This window comes from Myotis lucifugus, unplaced genomic scaffold, assembly GCF_000147115.1.
Source record: "Myotis lucifugus unplaced genomic scaffold, Myoluc2.0 scaffold_4, whole genome shotgun sequence".
Taxonomy (NCBI): Eukaryota; Metazoa; Chordata; class Mammalia; order Chiroptera; family Vespertilionidae; genus Myotis; species Myotis lucifugus.
Genome location: NW_005871052.1, coordinates 6,867,182 through 6,893,553, shown reverse-complemented (window position 1 = coordinate 6,893,553; position 26,372 = coordinate 6,867,182). Strand labels below are relative to the sequence as shown.

General features: G+C 40.5%; 1 protein-coding gene across 1 annotated transcript in view; it reads right to left on the bottom strand.

The window, feature by feature from the left end:
- The window catches only part of ATRX (ATRX, chromatin remodeler), a 265,117-nt gene that overhangs the window by 36,586 nt on the left and 202,159 nt on the right, over positions 1 to 26,372 (bottom strand). Inside the window, 3 exon segments of the mRNA XM_006082832.3 lie at positions 3,529 to 3,723; positions 4,933 to 5,100; positions 5,102 to 5,111. Of these exon segments, the coding sequence (XP_006082894.1) occupies positions 3,529 to 3,723; positions 4,933 to 5,100; positions 5,102 to 5,111 (373 nt within the window).

The window sequence follows — 26,372 nt, the reverse complement described above, 5'->3', positions numbered from 1 at the left end:
GGTAGAACGGTCACTTAGGCTTTTATATCCTATACTAGTGGCCCGGTGCACGAAATTCGTGCAAATTAAAAGGGAATTAACTAGAGGAAGTATTTTAATATTGCTATTAAATACTGCTACTTTCTCAATAATAGAAGTGTCAGAGATGAAAGAAAATTAGAAAAATGTATATGGAAATCTCCCTCCTGTCAGAGTCTGGGGCACACTGCGGGACCCAGAGTCAAGTCCCTGCCCACCCACATGCACCTCAAAATTGCGCAAGACCCAGACCCGGCCGGCCCCACGCCCATCAAGCCCCGCCGGGTGGGGGACATAGCTTCAGGGCCCCCGTCAAGTCCCGCCGGGTGGGGGGCACAACCTCAGGTGCCCCGGTCCCAGCGTGAGGGCACGAGGACCATTTGCACATTAGCTCTTTATTATATCCTATCTAACTAAGAGGGGATATGCTAATTGACCCTCATGCGATCGCAAAAATGGCGGCACCCACAGCCAATAAGAAGGGAATATGCTAATCGATTGCCCTGCCCTCAAAGATGGCAGCACCCACAGCCAATAAGGAGGGAATATGCTAATTGACTGCCCCACCCTCAAAGATGGCAGCACCCATAGCCAATGAGGGAATATGCTAATGGTGCCCCGCCCTCCAAAGATGGCAGCACCCATAGCCTATAAGGAGGGAATATGCTAATTGACTGCCCCGATCTCAAAGATAGCGGCACCCACAGCCACAAGATGATGGCGCCCAGTCCCCTCAGCCCCGCCAGGGCACCTGCCTCCGGGGTCCCCCAGTTCCCTCAGCTCCTCAGCCGCCCAGGGCCGGCCCGAGGCACAGGCAAGCCTCGGATGTTGGCTGCCTAGCCGCCCAGGGCCGCCCGAGGCTCAGGTAACCAGGGCTGGCTGAGGCTTGCGCTGCCGGCAGTGGCAGCAGCAGAGGTGTGATGGGGGTGTTGCCTTCCCCTGATCACCGGGTTGCCTCCCTCTCCTGAGGGCTCCTGGACTGTGAGAGGGGGCAGGCCGGGCTGAGGGACACCCCCTCCAGTGCATGAATTTTCATGCACCAGGCCTCTAGTAGGATAATAAAGAGCTAATATGCTAATTAGCCCAGCCGGTGGAACAACCTTCTGGAATGACCTTCCGGAACAAGCAGTGGGTGGGGCCATAGGGGGTTGATGCGAGGGCCAAGGCAGCCAGGGGCGGGCTGTGAGGGCTGAGCCCTTTGCATGAATTTCATGCATCGGGCCTCTAGTATATAGATAATTAAGAAAGAAAGCCAAATCATTATCAATATTTCATGGTATGGAAACTGAAATGATTCTTTTTTAAAAAGTATTTTAAATGTAATATAAAAATGTGTAGATTAAAATCTTCATGTGCCTAAGTTGTTATCAAAGGAATTTGATAGATGCTGTAACAAAAACTCTTTCCTAAATGCTCTAACAGTGAACTTTAAATGGAAAAAATGTTCAATGACTAGAAAAACAAAAATATTTGCTTATATAGACAAAGGATTTTAAAAATTTCTAAATACTTAATGTTCATGTTACTTTAATTGACATATACATTAACAATTATTTGGAGAGCCCAGGCCAGCACTGCTCAGTGGTTACAGCATCAGCCTGTACAAGGGCATGTACCTGGGCTACAGGTTCAATCCCCAGCCCCAGTTGGGGTACATGCGGGAGGCAACCAATGGCTGTGTCTCTCCCACATCAATGTTCTCTCTCTCTCTCTCTCTCCCCCCTCTCTCTTCCCTTCTCCCCTCCCTTCCACTCTCTCTGAAAATCAATGGAAAAAATATCCTTGGGTGAGGATTTAAAAAAATTAATTGGAGAAAATACAATATACAGATGAAGAATTATATACATGAAACCTGTATAATTTTATTAACCTATAAATTCAATTAAAATATTTTTAAAGAAAAAAAATGCCCAGCTGGTGTGGTTCATTGGTTGAACATCAACCTATGAACCAGGTAGTTGTGGTTCAATTCCTGGTTGGCAGTTCAACCCCCAGTAGGGGGCGATCAGGAGGCAGCCAATCAATTATTCTGTCTCATCGTTGATGTTTCTATCTTTTCCTCTCCCTCCCTCTCTGAGATCAATAATATATATATATATATATATATATATATAAAAATATATATATACACACACACACACATATATATTTTTTTTAAAGTAACAACAGCTACTTAACAAACTAATTCGAAAAATAAATGATTCATATTAGCATTAGTCATTATTCCTATTAACTTTTTCTTTCATTAAATGTGTCCAACCATATTAGTAACCAAAATACTTTTCAATTTTTTTACAAATGACTAAAGTGACTTTGATAGAGTGTCACTGTAACCTGGTAGCTGCTTTCCCAATTCTCTTAACAGGCATATGGAACCTTAAGTGTTTGAATTTGAAACCAAAACAACAGGAATAGGATCCCCCAACAATTCCGCCCAGAATGGCTTTTTAGATAACTAGAATAGGTTTAAATATATAAACTCCTTATTTAGATCAGAGCACATATGGTTTTCTCTTATGTTCAAAGGGTCAAAATGTTATCTACTGTCATATTACATTTCTATGTTAATATTAAAAAATGTTTTCTTATCTAAGGACAATGGACCAAATGACATGTAGATACTAGTCCTGACTCTGCCCCTTATTAGCTGAAAATTGTTGACAAATCACTGAATGTCTCTGACCCTAAGTTTCCCTACTTATAAAATGAGAGGGCTTCACTAGATTACCTTTAAGGTCCTTTTCCAAGTCTTACTTGCTTTATGACAATGAAAACTATCAAGTAAGAGACACTTTTATTTGCTGATTCTTAATTACTATACGATAGCAAAGAATGTTACGAAAGAGATAGTTAATTTTCATATACATTTTAAAATTATGTACGCCCTCTACTGGAGATTATTAAAAGAGAGCCATACTACAAGGAGGGGGCAAAAGTAGGTTTACAGTTGTTCGTATGGAAAAATACAAATTAATAAATAATAATACAAGAATAAACTCTCTGCTTTGTGTACTCATAACTGTAAACCTACTTTGCCCAACCCTGAATTTCTTTTAAGGTTTCTACCCAGAAACCTTTTTCTGCAGGGCTGAACTTTTTATTTGACATAAAATATATATTTCAGATTATACTATCTTTTTGTATTGTTATGTGGAGAACTAACGACGCATCCTTTCATTTAAACACAATTTTATGGCCCAACCAGCATGGCACAGTGTTAGGCGTCAACTTATAAACCAGGAAGTCATGGTTCGATTTCCATTCAGGGCACATGCCCGGGTTGTGGGCTTGATCGTGCAGGAGGCAGCCAATTGATTCTTTCTCATCATTGATGTTTCTATCTCTCTCTCCCTTCCTCTCTGAAATCAATAAAAATATAGATTTGAAAAATAAACACAATTTTATGCTCTTTGGAAAATTCTGAAATATAGCCGTAGTCAGATTAATAGTAGTAAAATTTCCTTAGTCCATGTCGGAATTTTTTTGAGCTACTAATTTAAAGATGCTTACCTTTGGCAGCATGGGAGTATCCCTTTTCTTCTTTTTTTCTGAATTAGGGTCATCTAATAAGTCTGGCTCAAAAGTATAAAGTTCAGTAAGCTCATTCATGGTAAAATGACGCTCGACCTGCTGCTGATCAACAACTCTAAAGGACAATGACTGCTTAGTTACTTGCCGATCATAAATCTTATCTTCCATGGTTCCCTTTGTAAAAAGAAGGAACAATATATAAATAAGTAAATTATGTAAACACAAAACTTAATCAAATGGAAATATAGTTATTGGTTAATATGAAATGGCAAAACTTCATAGCAATATCTGCCATAAAGCAAATTTTATTAGCAGTGCTACTTAATTCATGAGAGATTTCATTCAATATGGTTTACTTTGACAAAAATCATTCTCTACTATCTTATTAATATGATTCATATGTTGCTTTATATATTTCTGAAGTTGGCAGAAGTAGGAGAGCAGTCAGATACCAAGGTAAACAGAAATAAATGAGTACATAAAATAAGAATTTAGGGGGTATTGAAGTAAGATTGCAAGAGGGCAGCTTAATAACTTTTCAATGGACTATAATAAGCTCTCAGTAATCACTATAAAATGACTTTATATCAAGTCATACTTTCTGTAATTTCAGGACAGAAAATTAATATAGCTAAAATGTCATCTCTATTATATATTTAGCATTCTAAACTAGAACAAAAAGGAGTTCTTAATTTAAATAATACAAAGGAGTTTACAATGTATTTACCAATTATATCATGTACTAAAGATCATCAAATAAGCAAGGACCTACCAATAAAAAACAGTCTCAGGTTGAGAAACCCAGATTTTTAGGCAGGTGGAAAGGGTAGCATCTGCTCCCAAAGCAGATGCATCAGTTAAAAGAGCAACTTGATTCTATAAACCTGTATTACTCTGAACTGCACCCACCTCTTTGATTTTACTATTTTTCTTCAAATTCAGTATCTGTTTTTAATACCTTAGTTTTTATTTAAAGGCAATTACTTTACTATTATATATTCTTTGTTATTATCATAAGTTAACTTTGTCTTCTTACTTATCCATATTCCTCAAATTAAGAGACTCTGGTGGCCACTAAAAACAATGATCATTTGACCTTTGTTTCTTTAAGCAATTTAGATTTAGTTATTGGGTTTTCTATGTATGCTAAGTAAAAGAACTATAAATGTTTAACTTTCCTGAACTAGCCAGAAAATGCTATGGGGAGAGATGTGGGGGGCGACTGGATGAAAGAAGGTGAAGGGATCAGCCAAAGATGTATAGGAATGATGTTTTCAACTTTGTTTGCCTCTCTAATACATATATGTTCTGCATTCCAAAAATATTGTTTCACCCAACATTACAATAAGAAAAAAAGAATAAGAATATAAATTATGAACTTACCTGAGCTAAGAACCTATATACATATACAGGTTTAGTTTGTCCAAAGCGATAAACTCTGAATATACTCTGGATATCATATGATGGATTCCAAGAAGCATCAAATATAATCACTCGATTAGCAGCTACCAGGTTAATGCCAAGAGATCCTGCTTTGGTGGAAATAATAAAACAATCGTCCTCTGAAAATGAAAATACAGAATGAATGCTTTAGTAATGAGTGTTTCACAGAAATTTTAATTATGCTATGGCTTTTTAATCCTAAGGCAGTTTACTGAACAATCACGAGTTCAGAGAATTCATTTCTCACTTACTGAATTAAACAAGACATGTCTAAAGAATTAGATTGAAGCTTTATATGCCCAGGAAGAATCTTAATGCTGGAAAATAAAATAGTCTGAATTAGGAATAAAGATAAATATGGAAATCACATGTTAATAATGTATTCAAGGTATTTGCAGATTTTTGAGTAAATGTAGAAAATTTAAGTATAACTCAACAGTCCATATTATGTTCAGTACTCCTATTAGCATTAAATACATCTAAATGAAGGAAAGTGCCCCATGAACTGAGTGTATTAGGGGTACCTTATATGAAATTACAATACAGCATAATGAAGGTAGGGAAATTAGATAGATGCAAGATACCAAGGAAGCTAAAATAGGACCAAGAAGACAGAAAGCTCCAAGAATGCGTTTAAGGAAAAAAAAAAAGAAACTGTTAGATTACCTGCTGTGTCAGAACACAAGAATTTATATTTCTGTAGGAGAATTTGGGAATGAGTGATAGGTTCATAGAAACTGAGGAAGTGGTAAAAATAAACTATTCAACAAAAATAAACAGATATACAAAAAAGGAAAAGTAATCACAATATTTCAAATAGCTTCAGTGTGAATATTTACATACTCACAATAAACGAAACACTCCAAATTGATTTAGGTAAATACTATGAAAAATATATACTAAGAAAATAATTGAGGAAAAATGTGTGTGCACGTGTGGGTAAATTCCCACAAGAGATTGTAGAAAGGACATATGTGAGTAAATACCAGAAGAATTGCCAAGAGTCGATATTGGTTACCTGCAAGGAATAGAAATCATGGGTAGAAAAGGGTTGCTCAAGGAACTATGTGCACTCCTTCAAATTTCTTGGTAAACATTATGCTTGGTAGCTGCATAATATTCTATTGGATGACTACATAATTTGTTTACTGTTGGCAATTTAGAGTGAGAAAACCCCTGGAATATAATAAACGTTCAACAATCTCCATAAAATGCCTTTATACACCAAGTCTTATAAGACCATAAAGTTGAAAACGAAAAATATCTATAATACAGAGGACTAAATTATATTTTGGCTCTTCAATGGTTTAAATTTCCATTAAAAATCTGCGACATTATGGTATATGATAAAAACAGGATATAGAACCTTACATAACAGAAACTCGTTAAAAACAAAACATATAGCCTGACCAGCATGGATCAGTGATTGAGCATCGACCTATGAACCAGGAGGTCACAGTTCAATTCCCGGTCAGGGCACATGCCCAGGTATCGGCTCAATCTCCAGTAGGGGGCATGTAGGAGGCAGCCAATCAATGATTCTCTCTCATCATTGATATTTCCATCTCTCTCTCCTTCTCTGTTCCTCTCTAAAACCAATAACAATATATTAAAAAACAAAACAAAGACAAAACATACATACAATATTAACAGTGGTTATCCCTGGTCACTAGGATTACGATATTTATTTTCTTTATACTTCTGTAATAATACACACTCATTACAGAGAACAAACTGTGTTTTCTTTAATTAATGGACATATATAAGGTTTAAGGGCAAATGCTGCCCCCAAATTACTCCACTTATTTACATCTATTCCACACCAGCAAAAGGACCAAGCACATAGAAAAGTACAAACTATGTAGGTTAAACACACACACACACACACACACACACACACACACACACAATAACAACAACAACAACAAAACAAAAAACACACACAAAAAAGGAAACTTTGTAGAAAACTTCAAAGCTCTTTGGTATGAATCTACTAATGAAGAGTTGCATGGGTTTAATAAGAATGCTTATCACACTGTAATGCAACCCAAATACTAAGCTAGACTGGGAATATAAAAGATGAAAAAATATCTGGTCAGTGCACTTCAGAAGACCACCAACTACAAGACACCAGACATATAAACAATTGTAATGCAGTCTAATTTACAACATTAGATGTATTTATTTATATTTTATTTTGAAAGCATACAAGTAGAATTACAGTTTATCCCCATTTACAAAAATTAATTCAAAGTAAATCAAAGACCTAAATATAAGACCTGAAACAGTAAGTTACACAGAAGAAAGCATAGGTACCAAACTTATGGACCTTGGTCATACAGAACATTTTAAGAACTTGACCCCAAAGGCAAGGGAAGTAAAGGCAAAAATAAATAAATGGGGCAATATCAAACTAAAAGGCTGCTGCACAGCAACAGAAACGGACAACCAAACAAGGAGGCAGCCAACCAGATGGGAGATGATATTTACAAACAGTAGCTCTGGCAAAGGTTTAATTTCCAAAATACATAAAGAACTCATAAAACTCAATACCAAACAAACAAACAACCCAATCAAAAAGTGGGCAGAGGACCTGAAAATACACCTCTCCCAAGAAGACATACGAACAGCCAACAATATATGAGAAGATGTTCAACCTCACTGGCAATTAGGAAATTGCAAATCAAAATTACAATGAGATACCACCTCATACCTGCTAGACTGACCATATCAACAAGACAAGCAATAAGAAGAGTTAGAGAGGTAGAAAAAAGGAAACCCTCATTCATTGCTAGTGGGAATATAGACTGGTATAACCACTATGGAAAGCAGTCTGGTGATTCCTCAAAAAATTGAGAATAGAGCTACCATATCACTCAACAATTCCTCTCCTGGGTATATACCCCAAAACCTCATGTATTCACAAAGATATATGCACCCCTATATTCACTGCAGCATTATTCATGGTGGCCAAGACATGGAAATAGCCAGTGTCCTGCAACAGAGGACTGGATAAAGAAGATGTGGTACATATACACAATGGAATACTACTCAGCCATAAGACAGGATGAAATAGCGCCATGTGCAACAACATGGATGGACCTTTGAAAACATTTTGCTAAGTGAAATAAATCAGAATAAGAAGCACATTATTTCACTCATATGTGGGATATAACACTGAAACTCGTGAACACAAACAGCAGTGTGGTGGCTGCCAGAGGAAAAGAGGTGGGGGAAGTAGGGGGTCTTAATATATGGAGAAGATTTGACTTTGCGTGGTGGGCATATGGTGCAATATACAGATCTTGTAACAGAAACCCACACCTGAAACCTGTATGTTCATGTTGACCAATGTCGCCCCAATAAATTTAATTTTTAAATAAGTCAAAGTATACGAGTGGGAAGCAAAATTGCTTAATTTTGCCCCCAAAAGGAAAAAAACAAAAAGCAAAAAGAACCACAGACAAGTGACTGAACTGTTATTAAGAATTATTTTACAACTATTTAACCTTCAATATTATTCAGGCTGGAATATGTAAGTCTACACTGAGATAAACTAACCAGGATATTTTTAGATTAAAAAAATACTAAACATCAGTATTAAAGTATACACCGAAAAAAATATACACTAAAAACAAAAACAATGAAAATATGAACCACTGTTTGAATAGTGCTGCTTTATAGGTCTACTAGAGGCCTGGTGCACAAAAATTTGTGCACTCGGGGGTCCCTCAGCCGGGCCTGTGCTCTCTCACAGTCTGGGACCCCTCAGGGGATGACCACCTACTGGCTTAGGCCCGCTCCCCGGGGATTGGGCCTAAGCTGGCAGTCAGACATCCCTCTGGCAGCCCGGGAGCCCTTGGGGGATGTCCACTTGCCAGCGGGGAGCAGGCCTAAGCTGCAGTCGGACATCCTTAGCGCTGCTGAGGAGGCGGGAGAGGCTCCCACCACCACCTCTGTACTGGCAGCCGTCAGCCTGGCTTGTGGCTGAGCAGAGCTCCCCCTGTGGGAGCGCACTGACCACCAGGGGGCAGCTCCTGCATTGAGTGTCTGCCTCCTGGTGGTCAGTGTATGTCATAGTGATCAGTCATTCCCAGTCCTTCTGCTGTTACCCTTTTATTATATAGGATTGTTAAAAACATGTATTTTGTTAGGCATATACTTAAAAGTAGAATTGTTAGATCATAGGGTATGTGTATGGTTCTGTCAAAGCTGAACAAATAGTTCTTCAAACTGCTTATTCCAATTTACATTCCCGCCAGCATTGTATGAGAGTTCCAGTTGTTCCAGATCCTTGACAATTAATGGTATTGTTTTTTATTATAACCTTTAGAAAACAGTTTAAGGGTCACACGAATGTGCAACATGAATACAGACAGTTCCCGAGTACCCTTGATACAGCTTTCCCCAAAGGTAATAATTTACATAACTATAGTACACTGTGAAAACCAGGAAATTGACATTGGTATAATACTATGAACTCAGGCTGTAACCGGTTTGGCTCAGCGGATAGAGCGTCGGCCTGCGGACTGAAAGGTCCCAGGTTCAATTCCGGTCAAGGGCATGTACCTTGATTGCGGGCACATCCCCAGTGGGGGGTGTGCAGGAGGCAGCTGATCGATGTTTCTCTCTCATCGATGTTTATAGCTCTCTATCCCTTTCCCTTCCTCTCTGTAAAAAATCAATAAAATATACTTAAAAAAACATTTAAAAAATACTATGAACTCAGGTACAGAGCTGATTTAACTTTCACAAGTTTTTATATGTACTTTTTTGTTTGGTGTACAGTTCTGAGAAACTTTACCATGTATGCAGAACCATGTAACCATGACCACAAGCAGGATACAGAATTGTTCCATCACCACACACACACACACACAAAACCTCCTTTGTGTGACCCTTAGTATGTATAACCTACCCTTAACCCTAATACCTGACAACCCCTAATCTATTCTCTATCATATAATTTTGTACATCAAGGCCACATGAATGGAATCATACAGTATGTAACCTCTGAAGATTGGCATTTTTCTTTCAGCATAACGCCCATCAGACTCATCCAAACTGTTGACTGGATCAATATCAATAGTTCATTCCTTTTTATTGCTGAGAGTATTACATTATACAGATATACTATCATTTATTTATCTATTCACATATTAAAGGTTATCTGGTTTGTTTCCAGTTTTTGGCAATCACAAATAAAGATGCTATGAATACCTATGATTGGTTTCTATGTGAAATAAGTTTTCAATTCTCTGGCATAAATATTTAAGAGTGTGTTTGCAGGGTTGCATGATAAACAAATATTTGTGTTTTTTTTTAAAAACTATTAAGTTGTTTTACAGGAGAGTGGTTGTGCCATTTCACATTCTCAACAGCACTGAAAAAGATACCCATTTTCTCTGCATCCTTGCCAGCATTTGGTATTGTCACTATTTTATATTTCAATTATTCAAATAGATATAAAGCAGTATCTCCTTGTTGGTAATTTCTATTTCCCTATTGCCTGGTGATACTGAATATTTTTTCACGTGGTTATTTGCCATGCATAGATCCTCTTCAGTGAATTGTCAGTTTAAGTCCTTGGCCTTTTCAAACGGAATAATGATATTTTTTACTATTACATTTAGAGAATTTTCATGAGTCCTTTGTTAGATAAGCTACTTGTAAATATTTTCTCCAAGTATGTGGCTTGTCTTTTCATCTTCTTACAGACAAGTTTATAATTCTGATTGTCCAATTATTGGTTTACTAGTGGCCCGTTGCACAAAGATTCACGAAAAAGGCCTTCCTTCCCCTGGCTCCGGCACCGGTTTTCCTCCGGCATCCAGGACCCAGGCCTTTGGTCCGGCTGCAGCAGCGAGGCTTGGCTTCTCCCCCCCGTGACCCAGGCCCCCAGCCACTCTTGAAGCGGAGTCCAAGGCCAGCGGGAAGCTTGGCTTCCTCCGTCACCGGGAGCAACCCAAGCCTCCTGCTCGCTCCAGTTCCGTGACAGCCGCCATCTTCAGTCTTTGCTCCGCACCTGCATATGCAAATTAACCGCCATCTGTGTTGGGTTAATTTGCATAGTCGCTCTGATTGGCTGGTGGGTATAGCGGAGTGAAGGTTAATTTGCATGTTTCTCTTTTGTTATATAGGATTCTTTAATGACTTACAAGCCTTTGGTTCCATGATTAAAAACAATTTGCCTAACCTTACTTCCTGAGGTTTTCTTCAATTTTCTTAACAGGTATAATGTTTTACATTTACATTTATGATCCATTTGCACTTCATTTTAGGGCGAGGCTTAGGGTCAAGGTTCATTTTCAGCCTGTTAATAACCAATTGTTTCAATACCATTTGTTTTTATTTTATTTTTCAATTACAACTGGCATTCAATATTATTTTATATTAGTTTTAGCAATACAGCATAGTGGTTAGGCAATTATATAATTTGCGAAGTGGCCCTCCTAATAATTCTAGTACTTTACTTGACATCATATACAATATTACAATATTATTGACTATATTCCCTATGGTATACTTTACATACCCATGAGTACTGTGTAATACCAGTTTGCACTTCTTAATCCCTTCCTCTTTTTCACCCAGCCTCTCAATCCCCCCTCCACCTGGCAACCTTAAATTGGTTTTCTTTAAAAAAAACAAAACACAACAACAACCATTTTTGTTGATTTCAGAGAGGAATGGAGGGGGAGAGAGAGATAAAAACATCAATGACAAGAGAGAATCATTGATCAGCTGCCTTCTGCATGGCCCCCACCAGGGATGAAGCCTGAAACCCCGACATGTGCCATGACCAGGAATCAAACCATGACTTCCTGGTTCATAGGTCGACATTCAACCACTGAGCCATACTAGCCAGGCTTAAATTGGTTTTCTGCATCTATGACTGTTTGTTTTATATGTTTCTTTCTTTTGTTCTTTAGATTCCACACAGAAGTGAAATCATATGATATTTGTCTCTGACTTATTTCACTTAGCATAATACCCTCTAAGGCTATCTATGTAGCGAAATAGTAAAATGTCATTGCTTTTTTATGCCTGAGTAATAGTCCATAGTAAATATGTACCACTTCTTTATCCAGTCATCTACTGATGGGCACTTGGTTTGTTTTTATATCTTGGATATTGTAAATAACACAGCAATGATCATAGGGGTGCATATATCTTTATGAATTAGTATTTTAAATTTATTTGGATATATACAAAAAAGTGAAATAGCTAGATCATAAGATACTTTTATTTTTATTATTTTGAGGAGCCATCATACTATTTCCCATAGTGGCTGCACCAATCTGCATTGCCACCAATAGTGCACAAGGACTCCCTTTATTCCACATCCTTGTCAGCACTTGTTTATTGATTTAATGATGATAGCCATCCTGACAGATGTGAGATGGTATCTCATTGTGCTTTGAATTGGCATTTCTCTGATGATTAGTGATGTTGAGCATTTTTCACGTCTATTGGCAATCTGTATGTCTTCTTTGGAGAGATGTCTATTCAGGTACTCTGCCCATTTTTTAACTGGATTGCTTATTTTTTGTTTTTGAGTTGAATGAGTTTATAAATTTTGAATATTAACCCCTTATAAATATAACATTGGAAAATATATACTCTCATTCATTAGGCTGATATTTTGTTTTGATCATGGTTTCCATAGCTGTCTAAAACTTTTTAGTTTGAAATAGTCCCATTTTTTTGTTGTTGTTTCCCATACCAATGAAATACATCAGAAAAAACATATATTGCTGAGAGAAATGCAAGAGATTTTACTGCCTATTTTTTCTTCTAGGAGTTTAATAGTAATGGATTTTACATTTGACTTTAATCCATTTTGAGTTTGTTTTTGTACATAGTGCAAGAAAGTGGTCTAGTTTCATTTTTTAAAATGTATCTCTTTCAACTTTCCCAACACTAATTATTGAATAGACAGCCTTTGCCTCATTGTATGTTCTTACTTCCTTTGTCATATATAAATCAACCACACAGGCATGGGTTTATTTTTGGGCTCTCAATTCTGTTCCATTGATCTATGTGTGTTTTATGCCATTGCCATGCAGTTTTGATTATTATACCCTTATAGTATAGTTTGATATCAAAAAGCGAAATACCTTCAACCTTGTTCTTATTTCTCAAGATTGCCATGGCTATTCAGGGTCTTTTGTGGTTCCAAATGTTAGGATTATTTGTTCTACTCCTGTGAAAAATGACATTGTTGTTTTTAGAGGGATTTCCTGGAATCTATAGACTGCTTTGGGTAGTATGGATATTTTAACAATGTTAACTCTTCCGATCCATGAGCAGGATACATGCTTCCATTTCTTTGTACCTTCTTCAATTGTCTACGTTACTGTGTTATATTATTCCAAGTAATGACTTTTAACCTTATAGATTAAATTTATCTCTAGAAGACAACCAAGATTGCGGCATAGGTAAGCAACTGTACTTGCCGCCTCTCACAACCACATCAAAACTCCAACTAAAAGACAAAACAAATATCATCCAGAACCACAGGAAAGCTGGTTGAGTGGAAGTTATACAACTAGAAGCAAAGAAAAAATCGCGTTGTGTCAGTAGGAGGTACGGAGGTGCGGAAGTGCAGAGGTACAGAGGCATGTGCGAAACAGGCTGGCAACTGGGTGCACTGTTAATTTTTTTCAATCGGGAAGGAGATACAAGCTCCCGATTGCTCTGAATTCCAGTTCCGGGTGAGACTCTGGGGACCCAGACTCATAAGAGGAGAAACTGGACTGTCTGGCATCTGGTCAGAACACAAGGTGCTTGAAACGGTCATTGTTCCTTCACAGTGCCACGGGACACAGAGACCTGGGGACCTCTCTGGGGAAGGGCTGACTGGCAGCCATTGCTGTTTGCTCCGCCCTGGTGATTTCCTGAGATGCCGCCCCACCCAAGCTGTACGCAGCGGCTTTTGCATATGAATGGCCTGTCATATTGCAACCTAAAACCTAACAAACTACAGCTGGGTCAGAGAACTCCAAAGCTTCCAAAAGGTCTAAGACCCTGCAAAAGCAGCCTACACTGCTTCATAGCTGGGCCTCATCTGGGCATTTTCAGGCCCCAAACAAACAGGAGGAATCTGCAGATCTCTCTGTAGCTCCTGCTGGGTGGTCTCAGGCATCAGCTGACTTTGCACCTCCTTGGAGATCCAAGAGCCAGTGTACCCAGTGGTCTGTGTGAGACCATACAGATTACAGCTCTTCACATCCATAAGCGACACATTCAAGGGGCAGATTCAGTGAGAACCAAAGACCCACTGAAGCAAGTCCTGCCCCATAAGGGTGTCTCCAGCACAGAAGTTCTCCCATTGTAGACACAGCCGGTCCTCACAGCCAATTGGCCTGGAGGTCAATTCCTCCCAGTGATACCAACTACAATCAAGGCTTAACTACAACAAGACTGTGCACACAGCCCACAAAGGGGTGCACCAAGAGCGTCCACCTCAGGTGACTGGGAAGGCTGAGCCACTGGGCCCTCTAGGACACCTACCACAGAAGGCCACTCTATCAACACAGTGAAGCAGCCAAAATGCGGAGACAAAGAAACATGTCACAAATTAAAGAAATGAAGGAAAGCAAACTTCTGGATATAGAGTTCAAAACCAAGGTTATAAGGTTACTCAAGAATCTTCTAGAAACCTCTGAGAAATAATATTGAGACACTCAAGGATATTAAAAAGGACCAATCAGAAATCAAGCATACACTGACTGAAATAAAGAATAATGTACAGAGATCCAACAGCAGACTAGAAGATCCCAAGAATCAAGTCAAAGATTTGAAATACCCAATGGGAAAAACAAAAAGAAAAAAGAATCCAAAAGTATGAAGATAGTGTAAGGAGCCTCTGGGACAACTTCAAGCATACCAACATCCGAATTATGGGCGTGCCAGAAGAAGAGAGAGAGCAAGATACTGAAAACCTATTTGAAGAAATGACAGAAAACTTCCCCTACCTGGTGAAAGAAATAGACTTACAAGTCCAGGAAAGGCAGAGAACCTCAAACAAAAGGAATCCAAAGAGGACCACACCAAGACACATCATAATTAAAATGCCAAGGGCAAAAAAACAAAGAAAGAATCTTAAAAGCAGCAAGAGAAAAACAGTCAGTTACCTAAAAGGGAGTACCCATACGACTGTCAGCTGATTTCTCAACAGAAACTATGCAGGCCAGAGGGGAGTGGCAAGAAATATTCAAAGTGATGAATATCAAGAACCTACAACCAAGATTACTCTACCCAGCAAAGCTAACATTTAGAATTGAAGGTCAGATAAAGAGCTTCACAGACAAGAAAAAGCTAAAGGAGTTCATCACCACCAAACCAGTATTATATGAAATGCTGACGGGTATTCCTTAAGAAGAGGAAGAAGAAAAAGGTAAAAATAAAAATTATGAACAAAGTGACAACAAAACATATCAACAAGTGAATCTAAAAATCAAATGAATAAAAAATCTGATGAACAGAATAAACTGGTGAATATAATAAAATAAGGGGCATAGAAAGGGAGTGGACTGACAATTCTCGGGGGGAAGAGGGTGTGGGAAGAGATTGGACAAAAATCTTACACCTATGGATGAGGACAATTGAGGGGGTAGGGGCATGGGGTTGGGTGGGGACCCGGGGGAGGGGAGCTATGGGGGTAAAAAAGAGGGACAACTGTAATAATCTGAACAATAAAGATTTATTTTTAAAAAAATTATCTCTAGGTATTTTTATACAAATGTAAGTTGATCTGTTTTATTAATTTTTTATTCTTATAGTTCATTATCTACACTAATAAAAGAGAAACATGCAAATTAACTATCACTCCGCCACTCCGCTATACCCAGAAGCCACGTCCACCAGCCAATCAGGAACGAGTATGCAAATTAACCCAACTAAGATGGTGGCAGCCACGGAGCTGGAGCGAGCAGGAGGCTTGGGATGCCCCCAGCGATGGAGGAAGTCAAGTTTCCCGCCTGCCTGGCCAGCTCTGGGCTCTGCTCAAGGCTATAAAGTTTCAATTATAGAAGATAAATAAATCCCAGATACCTGCTTCCAGCCTGCCCTGGCCTCCGTTAAAGGAGGCGCTGGAAAAAAAGAAAAAGAAAAAAAAAAGAGGCTGGGAGCTTGGGTCGCCGCCAGCCTGAAAACAGCCATCAGCCCCTTACCCAGGCTGGTCAGACACCCCAGTGGGGACCCCCACCCTGAAGGGGGTATGCCCAGCCTGAAAACAGCCCTCAGCCCCTCACCCAGGCTGGCCATGCCCCCATGGGTTGAGGGTACCCTGTGGGGGGCATGGTCAGCCTGCAAACAGCCATCAGCCCCTCACCCAGGCTGGCCAGGCACCCCAGCGGGAACCCCCACCCTGAAGGGGGTGTGGCCTGCTTGAAAACAGCCCTCAGCCCCTCACCCAGGTGTCCACAGCCCTCCAGCGGGGACCCTCACCCCATGGGGGTGTGGCTGGCTTCCAACCACCACAGGCCCCTCACCCAGGCCACCCCACACTCCAAGGGAACCCCCTACCCTGATCCGGGACACCCTTCAGGGCAAACCAGCCGGCCCCCACCCATGCACCAGGCCTCTATACTAATAAAACGGTAATATGCTAATTAGACTGGGAGACCTTCCAGACATTATTCTGGACAAAGCCATGGTAGTGGGGTCGAGGTAGAGGCGGTTAGAGGCCAAGAGGGGAGGGCAGTTGTGGGTGATCAGGCTGGGGGGCTTTGTTGGTGATCAAGCCGGCGGCGGGGGGGCAGTTGGGGGTGAGCAGGACATCAGTGGGGGTCAGATGGGGGTGATCAGGACTGCGGGGGGGGCAGTTTGGAGTGAGCAGGCCAGCAGGGGGAGTGGTTAGGGGCAATCAGGCAGGCAGGTGATTGTTTAGGAGCCAGCAGTCCCAGATTGTGAGAGGGATGTCTGCCTGCAGGTTTAGGCCTGATCCCTGTAAATCGGCAGTAGGACATCCTTCGAGGGGTCCCAGATTGGAGAGGGAGTAGGCTGGGCTGAGGGACACACCTCCCCCCATGCACGAATTTCATGCACCGGGCCACTAGTAATAATATAATCTTCCAAAACTGAATAACAAATCATCAGAAAATCTGAATAGGTCAATAACAACTGATGAAATTGAAGCACTAATAAAAAATCTCCCAGCAAATAAAATGCGAGGTCCCGATGGCTTCACAGGAGAGTATTAGGAAACATGCAAAGAAGAATTAACACCTATCCTCCTCAAACTATTCCAAAATATCTCAGAGGAAGGACTACTTTCAATCTCTTTTTATGAGGCCAGCATTACCCTAATTCCAAAATCAAATAAAGGCACTACAAAGAAAGAGAATTACAGGTCAAGATTCCTGATGAACTTACATGCCGAAATCCTTAACAAAATATTAGCAAATCAGAACCAGCAATATATTTAAAAGATCATACACCATAACCAAATAAGATTTATTCTAGGGCCGAAACCGGTTTGGCTCAGTGGATAAAGCATCGGCCTGCGGACTGGGGGGTCCCAGGTTCGATTCTGGTCAGGGGCATGTGCCTGGGTTGCGGGCACATCCCCAGTGGGAGATGTGCAGGAGGCAGCTGATAGGTGTTTCTGGCTCCCTATCTCTCTCCCTTCCTCTCTGTAAAAAATCAATAAAATATATTTTAAAAAAAAGATTTATTCTAGGGATGCAAGGCTGTACAATATTCACAAATAAATAAATGTGATATATCACATAAACAAATTAGAGACAAAAATCACATGATCATATCAATAGATACAGAAAACTATTTACAAACCCAACACTCTTTTGATAAAAAAATCTCCACAAAGTGGACTAGAGGGATCAAGATAATAAAGGCCATATATGACAAACCTACAGCCAACATCATACTCAATGGGTAAAAACTAAAACCATTTCCCCTATGAACAGGAACAAGAAATGGATGTCCACTTTCACCGCTCTTATTAAACACTAGTGGCCCGGTGCACAAAATTCGTGCACATTAAAAGGGGATTAATTAGAGGAAATATTTTAATATTGCTATTTGCCCTTTTTCTATAATAGAAGTGTTAGAGATAAAAGAAAATTAGTAAAATGTATATGAAAATCTTCCTCCTGTCAGAGTCTAGGGCGCACCACGGGACCCAGAGTCAAGTCCCCGCACACCCACGTGTGCCTCAAAATCACATGAGACCCAGACCCATCGCCCCCCCCCCCCCCATTGGACTAGATCCAGACCCGGCCAGTCCCACCCTTGTCAAGCCCTGCCGGGCAGGGGGTGCACCTTGAGGTCCCCCGTAAAGCCCTGCCGGGTGGGGGGCATAGCCTCAGGTCCCCTGTCAAGCCCCGTTAGGCGAGGGGCATGGCCTGAGGTCCCCCAGCCCGGGGCGAGGGGAGCATCCTGAGGTCCCCTGGCCCAACACTGGGGTGGGGGCCGCAGCCTCAGGTCCCCCAGCCCAGTGCCAGGCTGGGGAACCTCAGGCTATGCCTCCCACCCTGCAGGGCCCCTGTCAAGCCCTGCAGGGTGGGAGGCACGGCCTGAGGTCCCCCGGCCTGGCGCCAGGGTGGGGGGCATGGCCTGAGTTCCCCTGGCCTGGCGCCAAGGCGGAGGCCCGGCCTGAGGTCCCCCGTCAAGCCCCATGGGGGCGGGGGGCATGCAGCCTCAGGTCCGTGCTGATTGCTCGTTAAGGCTCATTACAGGAACTCAGCCTCTGCTATGGGTGCAGCCATCTTGTGTTACGGAAACCCCGCATCCACTGTGGGCGCCGCCATCTTTGTGGCAGAGTGCTGGTCAATTTGCATATTCCCTCTTTATTATATAGGATTATATAGGATAGTACTGGAAGTACTAGCCATAGCAATCAGACAAGAAGGAAAAAAATGCATCCAATCTGGAAAATAGGAAGCAAGGAAAATTATCGTTATTCACAGATGATATATGTGCAGAAAACCCAAAACACTCTACCAAAAACTTTGGATTTAATAAATGAATTTGGCAATGTAGCAGGATACAAAATTAAGACCCAGAGGTCGATGGCATTTTTATGCACTAATAATTAACTCACAAAAGAGAAACTAAAAAACAATCCCATCTACCATTGCAACAAAAAATTAAGATACTTAGGAATAAATGTAATAAAGGAGATAAAAGACGTGTACTCAGGAAACTACAGAACATTGAAAAAAGAGATAAAGGAAGATATAAACAAGTGGAAGATTATACTATGTTCGTCGGTTGGTAGAATCAACATCATTAAAATAACCATACTACCCAAAGCAATTTACAGATTCAATGCAATCCCTATTAAATAACAATCTGCATATTTCACAGATCTAGAACTAATCCTAAAATTCATATGGAACCAAAGAAAACCCTAAATGGCCACAGCAATCTTGAGAAAGAAGAACAAAGTTGGAGGGAACACAATACCAGATATCAAATTATTCTATAAAGCCACTGTAATCAAAACAGCCTGGTACTGGCACAAGAAAAGTCACATAGATCAATGGAACAGAACAGAGAACCTAGAAATCTACCCATGCCATTCCGCTCAATTAATAATTGATTAAGGAGGCAAGAGCATAGAATGGAGTAAAGACAGTCTCTTCAATAAATGGTGCTGGGAATATTGGACAGGTGCATGCAAAAAAATAAAATAGACCACCAACTTCCATCGTACACAAGAATAAATTCAAAATGGATAAGATAAATAAATATAATTTCTTAAACCATAAAAATACTAGAAGACAACATAGGTAGCAAAATATCAGACATCTCAAAAAAAAAGACATCTCATGTAGCAGAATTTTCACTGGTACATCACCTAAGGCAAGAGAAACAAAGGAAAAAATAAACAAATGAGACTACATCAAACTAAAAAGTTTCCGCACAGCAAAAGAAAGCATCAACAAAATGAAAAGGGACATATTTGCCATGATACATCTGATAAGGGGTTTATTTCCAAAATAAACTGAACAAAAGACTAACAGTCCAATCAAAAATGGGTAGAGGACCTAAATAGACTTCTCCAAAGAGGCCATACAAATGGTCAAGAGACATATGAAAAAATGCTCAATGTCACTAATCATCAGAGAGATGCAAATTAAAATGATAATGAAGTACCACCTCACACCTGTCAGAATGGCTGCCATCAATAAATCAACAAACAACAAGCACTGGTGAGGATGTGGAGAAAAGGGAACCCTAGTACACTGCTTGTGGGAATGCAGACTGGTATAACCACTATGGAAACAGTGCGGCGATTCCTAAAAAAATTAAAAATGGAACTACCATTCGACCCAGTGATTCCACAGCTAGGTATATACCCTAAAAAGCCTGAGTGGATTAACACGCTGTGGTACATTCAGACAATGGAATACTATGTGGCTGTAAAAAAGAAGGATCACTTATCCTTTGAGACACCATGGAGGGACCTGGAGAGTATTATGCTAAGTGAATAAGCCAGTCAGAGAAAGACAAGTGTCACATGATCTCACTTAAATGTGGAATCTAGTGATTCAAATAAACTGATGAACAAAACAGATCCAGAGACGTTGAAACATGCAACAGACTGATGTATTTCAGAAGGGGTCTGGGGGATGGGAAGAGATTAAACCAAGAACTTATATGCATATATTCAAAGCCATGGAAAAACAACAGTGTGGGGAAGGCCTGGGGGTCAGGAGTGGAGTGGAGGGGGGCAATGGAGGGGTAATACTTTCAAGAATAAAATTTTTTAAAAATTAAAATTAGAACTGAATTTGACCTAGTGATCCCACTTCTAGGAATATATCCTAAGAAGCCTAAAACACTAATCAGAAAGAATATATGCACCCTTATATTCATTGCAGCATTATTTACAATAACTAAATTCTGGAAACAGTCCAAGTGCCCAACAGCAGATGAATGGATAAAAAAATCAGTGGCACTGTTAAACAGTGGAGCTGTAAAAAAGTAGGATCTTTACCCTTTGGAACAGCATGGAAGAATCTGGAGAGTATTATGCTAAGTGAAATAAGTCAGTCAGAGAAAGGTAAGTATCACATGATCTTACTTATATGTGGAATCTAACGAACAAACTAAACTGATAAACAAAACGGAACCAGAGTCATGGAAGCATGCAACAGACTGATGAAAGTCAGAGGGAAGTCGGGGGCTAAGGGGTAGAGAAGAGATTAACCGAAGAAATTATATGCATATTGGCATAACCCATGGACACAGACAACAGTGCGGTGAAGGCCTGGGGCACGGACAGGAGTGGGGAGGAGGGAGTGAATGGGAGGGAGTGGGAGACATCTGAAATACTTTCAACAATAAAGATATATTTTTAAAAATTAGTCATCTAAGATTCCACCTCAAGAGAGTAGAAAATAAAATCAAAGTGAGATGAAACTAAAAAGAGAAAAATCAATAAAACAAAAGCTGCTTTGTTGAAAAGATCGATAAAATTGACAAACCTCTAGCAAGATTAACAAAAGAGAATACACAAATTAGCAGTACCATGAATGAGACAGGCTATTATCATAGACCCTGCAAACATCAAAAGGACAAAACGGGAATGCTGTGGATAATTCTATACATAAATCTGTAATTTAGGTGAAATGAACTAATTATTCAAAAAGCATAATAAACTACCACAACTCATTCAATATAAAATAGATAATTTGAATATTCCTATAATTATTAAGAAAATCCAATTAGTAATTTAGAAATTTTCCCAAAAATAAATCTCTAATCTCACTGGCAAGTTCTACCAAAAATTTAAGATTAATTAACACAAATTCTAGACATCTCCTCCTTCAGAAAATAGTATGAGGCCAACGCTATGCTGATATTAAAATCAGGCAAAGGCTGTACAAAAACAAATGATTACAAACCAGTATCTCATAAATATCTTTCAACAAAACATTAGCAAATACTGCCCAGTATTACATAAAAAGAACTATTTACCATAACTATGTGGGATTTATGCCAGGGATCTAAGGCAAGTTTAATATTTAAAAATCAATCTATGTAGTATACCATGCTAACAAGCTAACAAAAGAAAATAGATGATATTAGATGAGACAAAAGTGATCTGACAAAATTTAGCACCTATTCATAATAAAAAGGGAATAGAGGTAACTTCCTCAGCTTGATAAAAAGTATCTACAATAAATCTACAGCTAACATTCTAGTTAAGCAACACTGAATATTCTTCTCTTAAGATCAAGTAGAAGGCAAAGATCTCTACTCTCATCACTGCTATTCAACATACTACTGAAGTCTACCCAGTGCAATAAGGCTAGAAAAGGAAACAAACAGCATACAAACCAGATATAAAGAAATGAAACTGTCCTAGTCAGTTTGGCTCAGTGGATAGACTCAGAGAGTCGGCCTGCAGACTGAACGGTCTGGGTTTGATTCTGGTCAAGGGCATGTTACCTAGGTTGCAGGCTCCTCCCTGGCCAGGGCCCTGATTGGGCACGTGCAGGAGACAACCAATCAATGTATTTCTCTCACATCAATATTTCTTTTAGTCTTTCCTCTCTCTTCCACTCTCTCTAAAAATCAATGGAAAAATATCGTCAGGTGAGGATTTTTTTTTTAAAGCAATTTGGTGGAGGAAAGAAAACGTTTTCAAGAAATGGTCATAGAGCAATTGGATATCCACATTTTTTAAAAAAGGAAAAAACAGAGAAAAATGAACAAGCTAAATCTTGCATCTTAAAAATATTAATGCAAATGCACCTCAAACAAATATAAAATGTAAAATTATAAAATTTTTACAAGATAACAGAAAATCTTCAGGGCCTAGGGCTTTAGTCAGAGTTCTTAGCCTTGACACAAAAAAAGCATGCTAAAAAAACAAAAACACTGACAAACTAGACTCCATCAAAATTAAAAATGTTTTCTCTGTGATAGACCTTGTGAGGGCATGAAAAGACAAAGCATAGACTGGCAGAAAATATTTGCAAACCACATATCTAACAATGATTCATCTATGACCAAAAGGCGAAACCGAACAACCGTACAACCAGTTGCTATGATGTGTGCTGACCACCAGGGGGTGTGCGCAGAACATGGCAGGTGGTGGCCACAGCGGGATGGTGGAGGTTATCAGGGGAGCCAGATCAAGGCGGGGCACCGGTCGCTGATATCGGGGCGAGCCTCTGGTGGTTACTGAAAATTCTTTGCTCCCATGCACCATGGTCCCACCTGGCACTTGCACCTGCTGTCGGCGCCAGCCCCACTCGAACCCACTGCCGGTGCCAGCCCCAATCACTCCGCGCTGTCAGTGGGTGCGAGTGGGGCCGGTGCCATCAGCGCATGGGAGTGGTGACAGTGGGAGCGGGACTGCCGGCAGACAGGGGAACAGGGGCCGCGGTGGGAGGGGCCAGGCGGGGTCACGGAGGATGATCCAAGATCCACCCCTGTACCCACTGCAGCCTCATGGCCCACAGTTACTTTCAAGGTGCACGAATTCGTGCATTGGACCCCTAGTATTATATAAAAAATTTTCACAACTCAACAATAAAAAAACCAAGCAATCAAATGGAAAATGGGCAAAAGACATGAAGAAACATTTCACCAAAGATGATATATAGATGGCAAATAAACACATGAGAAGATAGTTCAATATAACCAGCCATCAGGGAAATGCAAATTAAGACTATGATGAGATACCACTCACTACACACCTATCAAAACAGCTAAAATGAAAAAACAGTGATTGCATGAAATGCTGGTAAGAATGCAGAGAAACTTGATCTTTCATACTTTATTGGTGGGAATATAAAATGGTGCTGTCATTCTGGAAAACAGATTGGCAACTTCTGAGAAAAACTAAATAGTCACTTACCATGCAACCTAGCAACTTCACTCCTGGGCATTTATCCTAGAGAAATGAAGCCTTAGGTCCACACAAAACCTGTACATAATGTTCAGAGAAGCTTTGTTTGTAATAGCCAAACCTGAAAACAATTTAAAATGCCCTGCAATAGATGTACAATTTGTATTAAACAAACTGGTACTTCCCTACCAGGGAATACTACTCTGTAATAAAAATTAATGAACTATTGATATACACAACTTGGATTGAACTAAAGGGCATTATGCCGAGTGAAAAACACCAATCTCCAAAAATCACGTATAGGATGATATCATTTCTACAACAGTATCAATTTGACAAAATTATAAAGATGGAGAACAAATTAGTGGTGATGGAATATTTCTGTGCCTTGATTGCAGTAGTGGTTATAGGAATTTTTACATATGTGCTAAAATGCATAAACATACACATGCATTGATATATTCAGGTATGTAAGATGTTAACTATTAGGGAAAATTAGGTGAAGGGTTCATAGGAACTCTCTATACCAGTGGTTCTCAACCTTCTGGCCCTTTAAATACAGTTCTTCATGTTGTGACCCAACCATAACATTATTTTCGTTGCTACTTCATAACTGTAATGTTGCTACTGTTATGAATCGTAATGTAAATATCTGATATGCAGGATGGTCTTAGGCGACCCCTGTGAAAGGGTCGTTTGAACACCAAAGGGGTCACGACCCACAGGTTGAGAACCGCTGCCTATACTGTCTTTGTAAGTTCCTGTGATTCTATAATTATTTCTAAATATGAAATTTAAAAATCAGTATCAAGTTAAATAAGGACCCTGAGACTGCTAAAAACTACCTCCTGGACACACAAGACAACATTAAAAATGGTCATTATTTTAAAGGTTATCTTAATGTGTTTTTCCAACTGCTGTACCATAAACAAATACTATATTTATATTATGTTTTCTGAAAATTACTGAGTCATGAGAAAATAGAACATACATTAACAGCAGACAGTCATAATCTATAACACTTATAAATACAGACAAGTTTAGCTACTCAAGAGTAACCCCTCAAAACTATGATATGTATATATCCTATATAATAAAAGGCTAATATGCAAATAGACCAAACAGCAAACAACCGAAACAACCAAACAACTGGTTGATATGACGTGTGCTGACCACCAGGGGTTGTGCACGGAACATGGCGGGCGTCAGCTGCGGCGGGATGGTGGAGCAGGTGAGTGAGGGTGCCAGACCAAGGTGGGGCGCCGGTCGCTGTCATCAGGGAGAGCCTCTGGTGGTTACTGAAAATTCTTTGCTCCCGCGCACCGTGGTCCTGCCTGGCGATTGCACCTGCTGCTGGCACTGGCCCCACTCGCACCCGCTGGCGATGCCCAGCATCAGCCCCAATCGCTTGGTGCCGTCAGCAGGTGCAAGCGGCGGTTGCTGGCCCCAATCGCCCCTCAGGGCTTCTACACCTCCCCCTGTTCCTGAGGGCAGATCAGGGCTGACAGCCACCTCTCACACCTGCTGCCGGCACCGGTCCCGCTTGCACCCGCAGCTGGCACCGGAGCCGCCGCTCCCACCCATTGCCGGTGCCTGGCGCCGGTCCCGATCGCTTGGCCCCATCAGTGGATGCGAGCGGCGGCTGCCGGCCCTGATAGCCCCTGAGGGCTTCTCCAGAAGGAGGAGCTCCTGAACTGCCGCTCACACCCACTGCTGGCGCCGGCCCCAATTGCTCTGCACCTTCTGCAGGTGCAAGCGGGGCCAGTGCCATTAGTGCGTGGGAGCGGCAGCAGTGGGAACAGGCTGCTGGCAGACAGAGGGCTGCGGAAGGAGGAGCCAGCCGGGGTCACGGATGATAGGCTGAGACCTGCTCCTGTGCCTACCGTAGCCTCACGGCCAACAGTTTCTTTCAAGGTGCACGAATTCGTGCACTGGGCCCCTAGTATGTATATAAAATTAATTTTAATCAGAGACCCTTTCTGGCATATGTTGGAAGCGGGGGTTAATTTGCTAGTAAGCCAAGCTGATAGCTCAGCATCCACATTTGTTCCCTACCCATCATAAAATACGAAATGTTATAACAGAAATTATATGCTACTATAATATTTATAAATTTGGGAAACTGATCAAGTCAAAGGTTTAGATTAAGTTTGAAAAATTACTACTATTATTTTTTAATCCTCACCCAATGATATTTTTCCATTGCTTTTTAGAGAGAGTGGAAGAAAGAGGGAAAGACAGAAATACATTGATTGGTTGCCTCCTGCATGTGCCCTGACCAGGGCCAAGACTGGGGAGGAGCCTGCAATCCTGACCGGAATCAAACCCAGGGGCCCTTCAGTCTGCAGTCCAACACTCTATCCACTGAGCCAAACTGGCTAGGGCAAGTTTGACAAATTAGATTAGGTTACTCAGTTAATAAAATTACTTCTTCACACAAATAATTTTTAAAAACATGGTCAACAAAATATGTGTATTTATGATTTAAAGGTATCTATACTAATAAAAGGGAAATATGCTAATTAGACCAGGAGACCTTCCA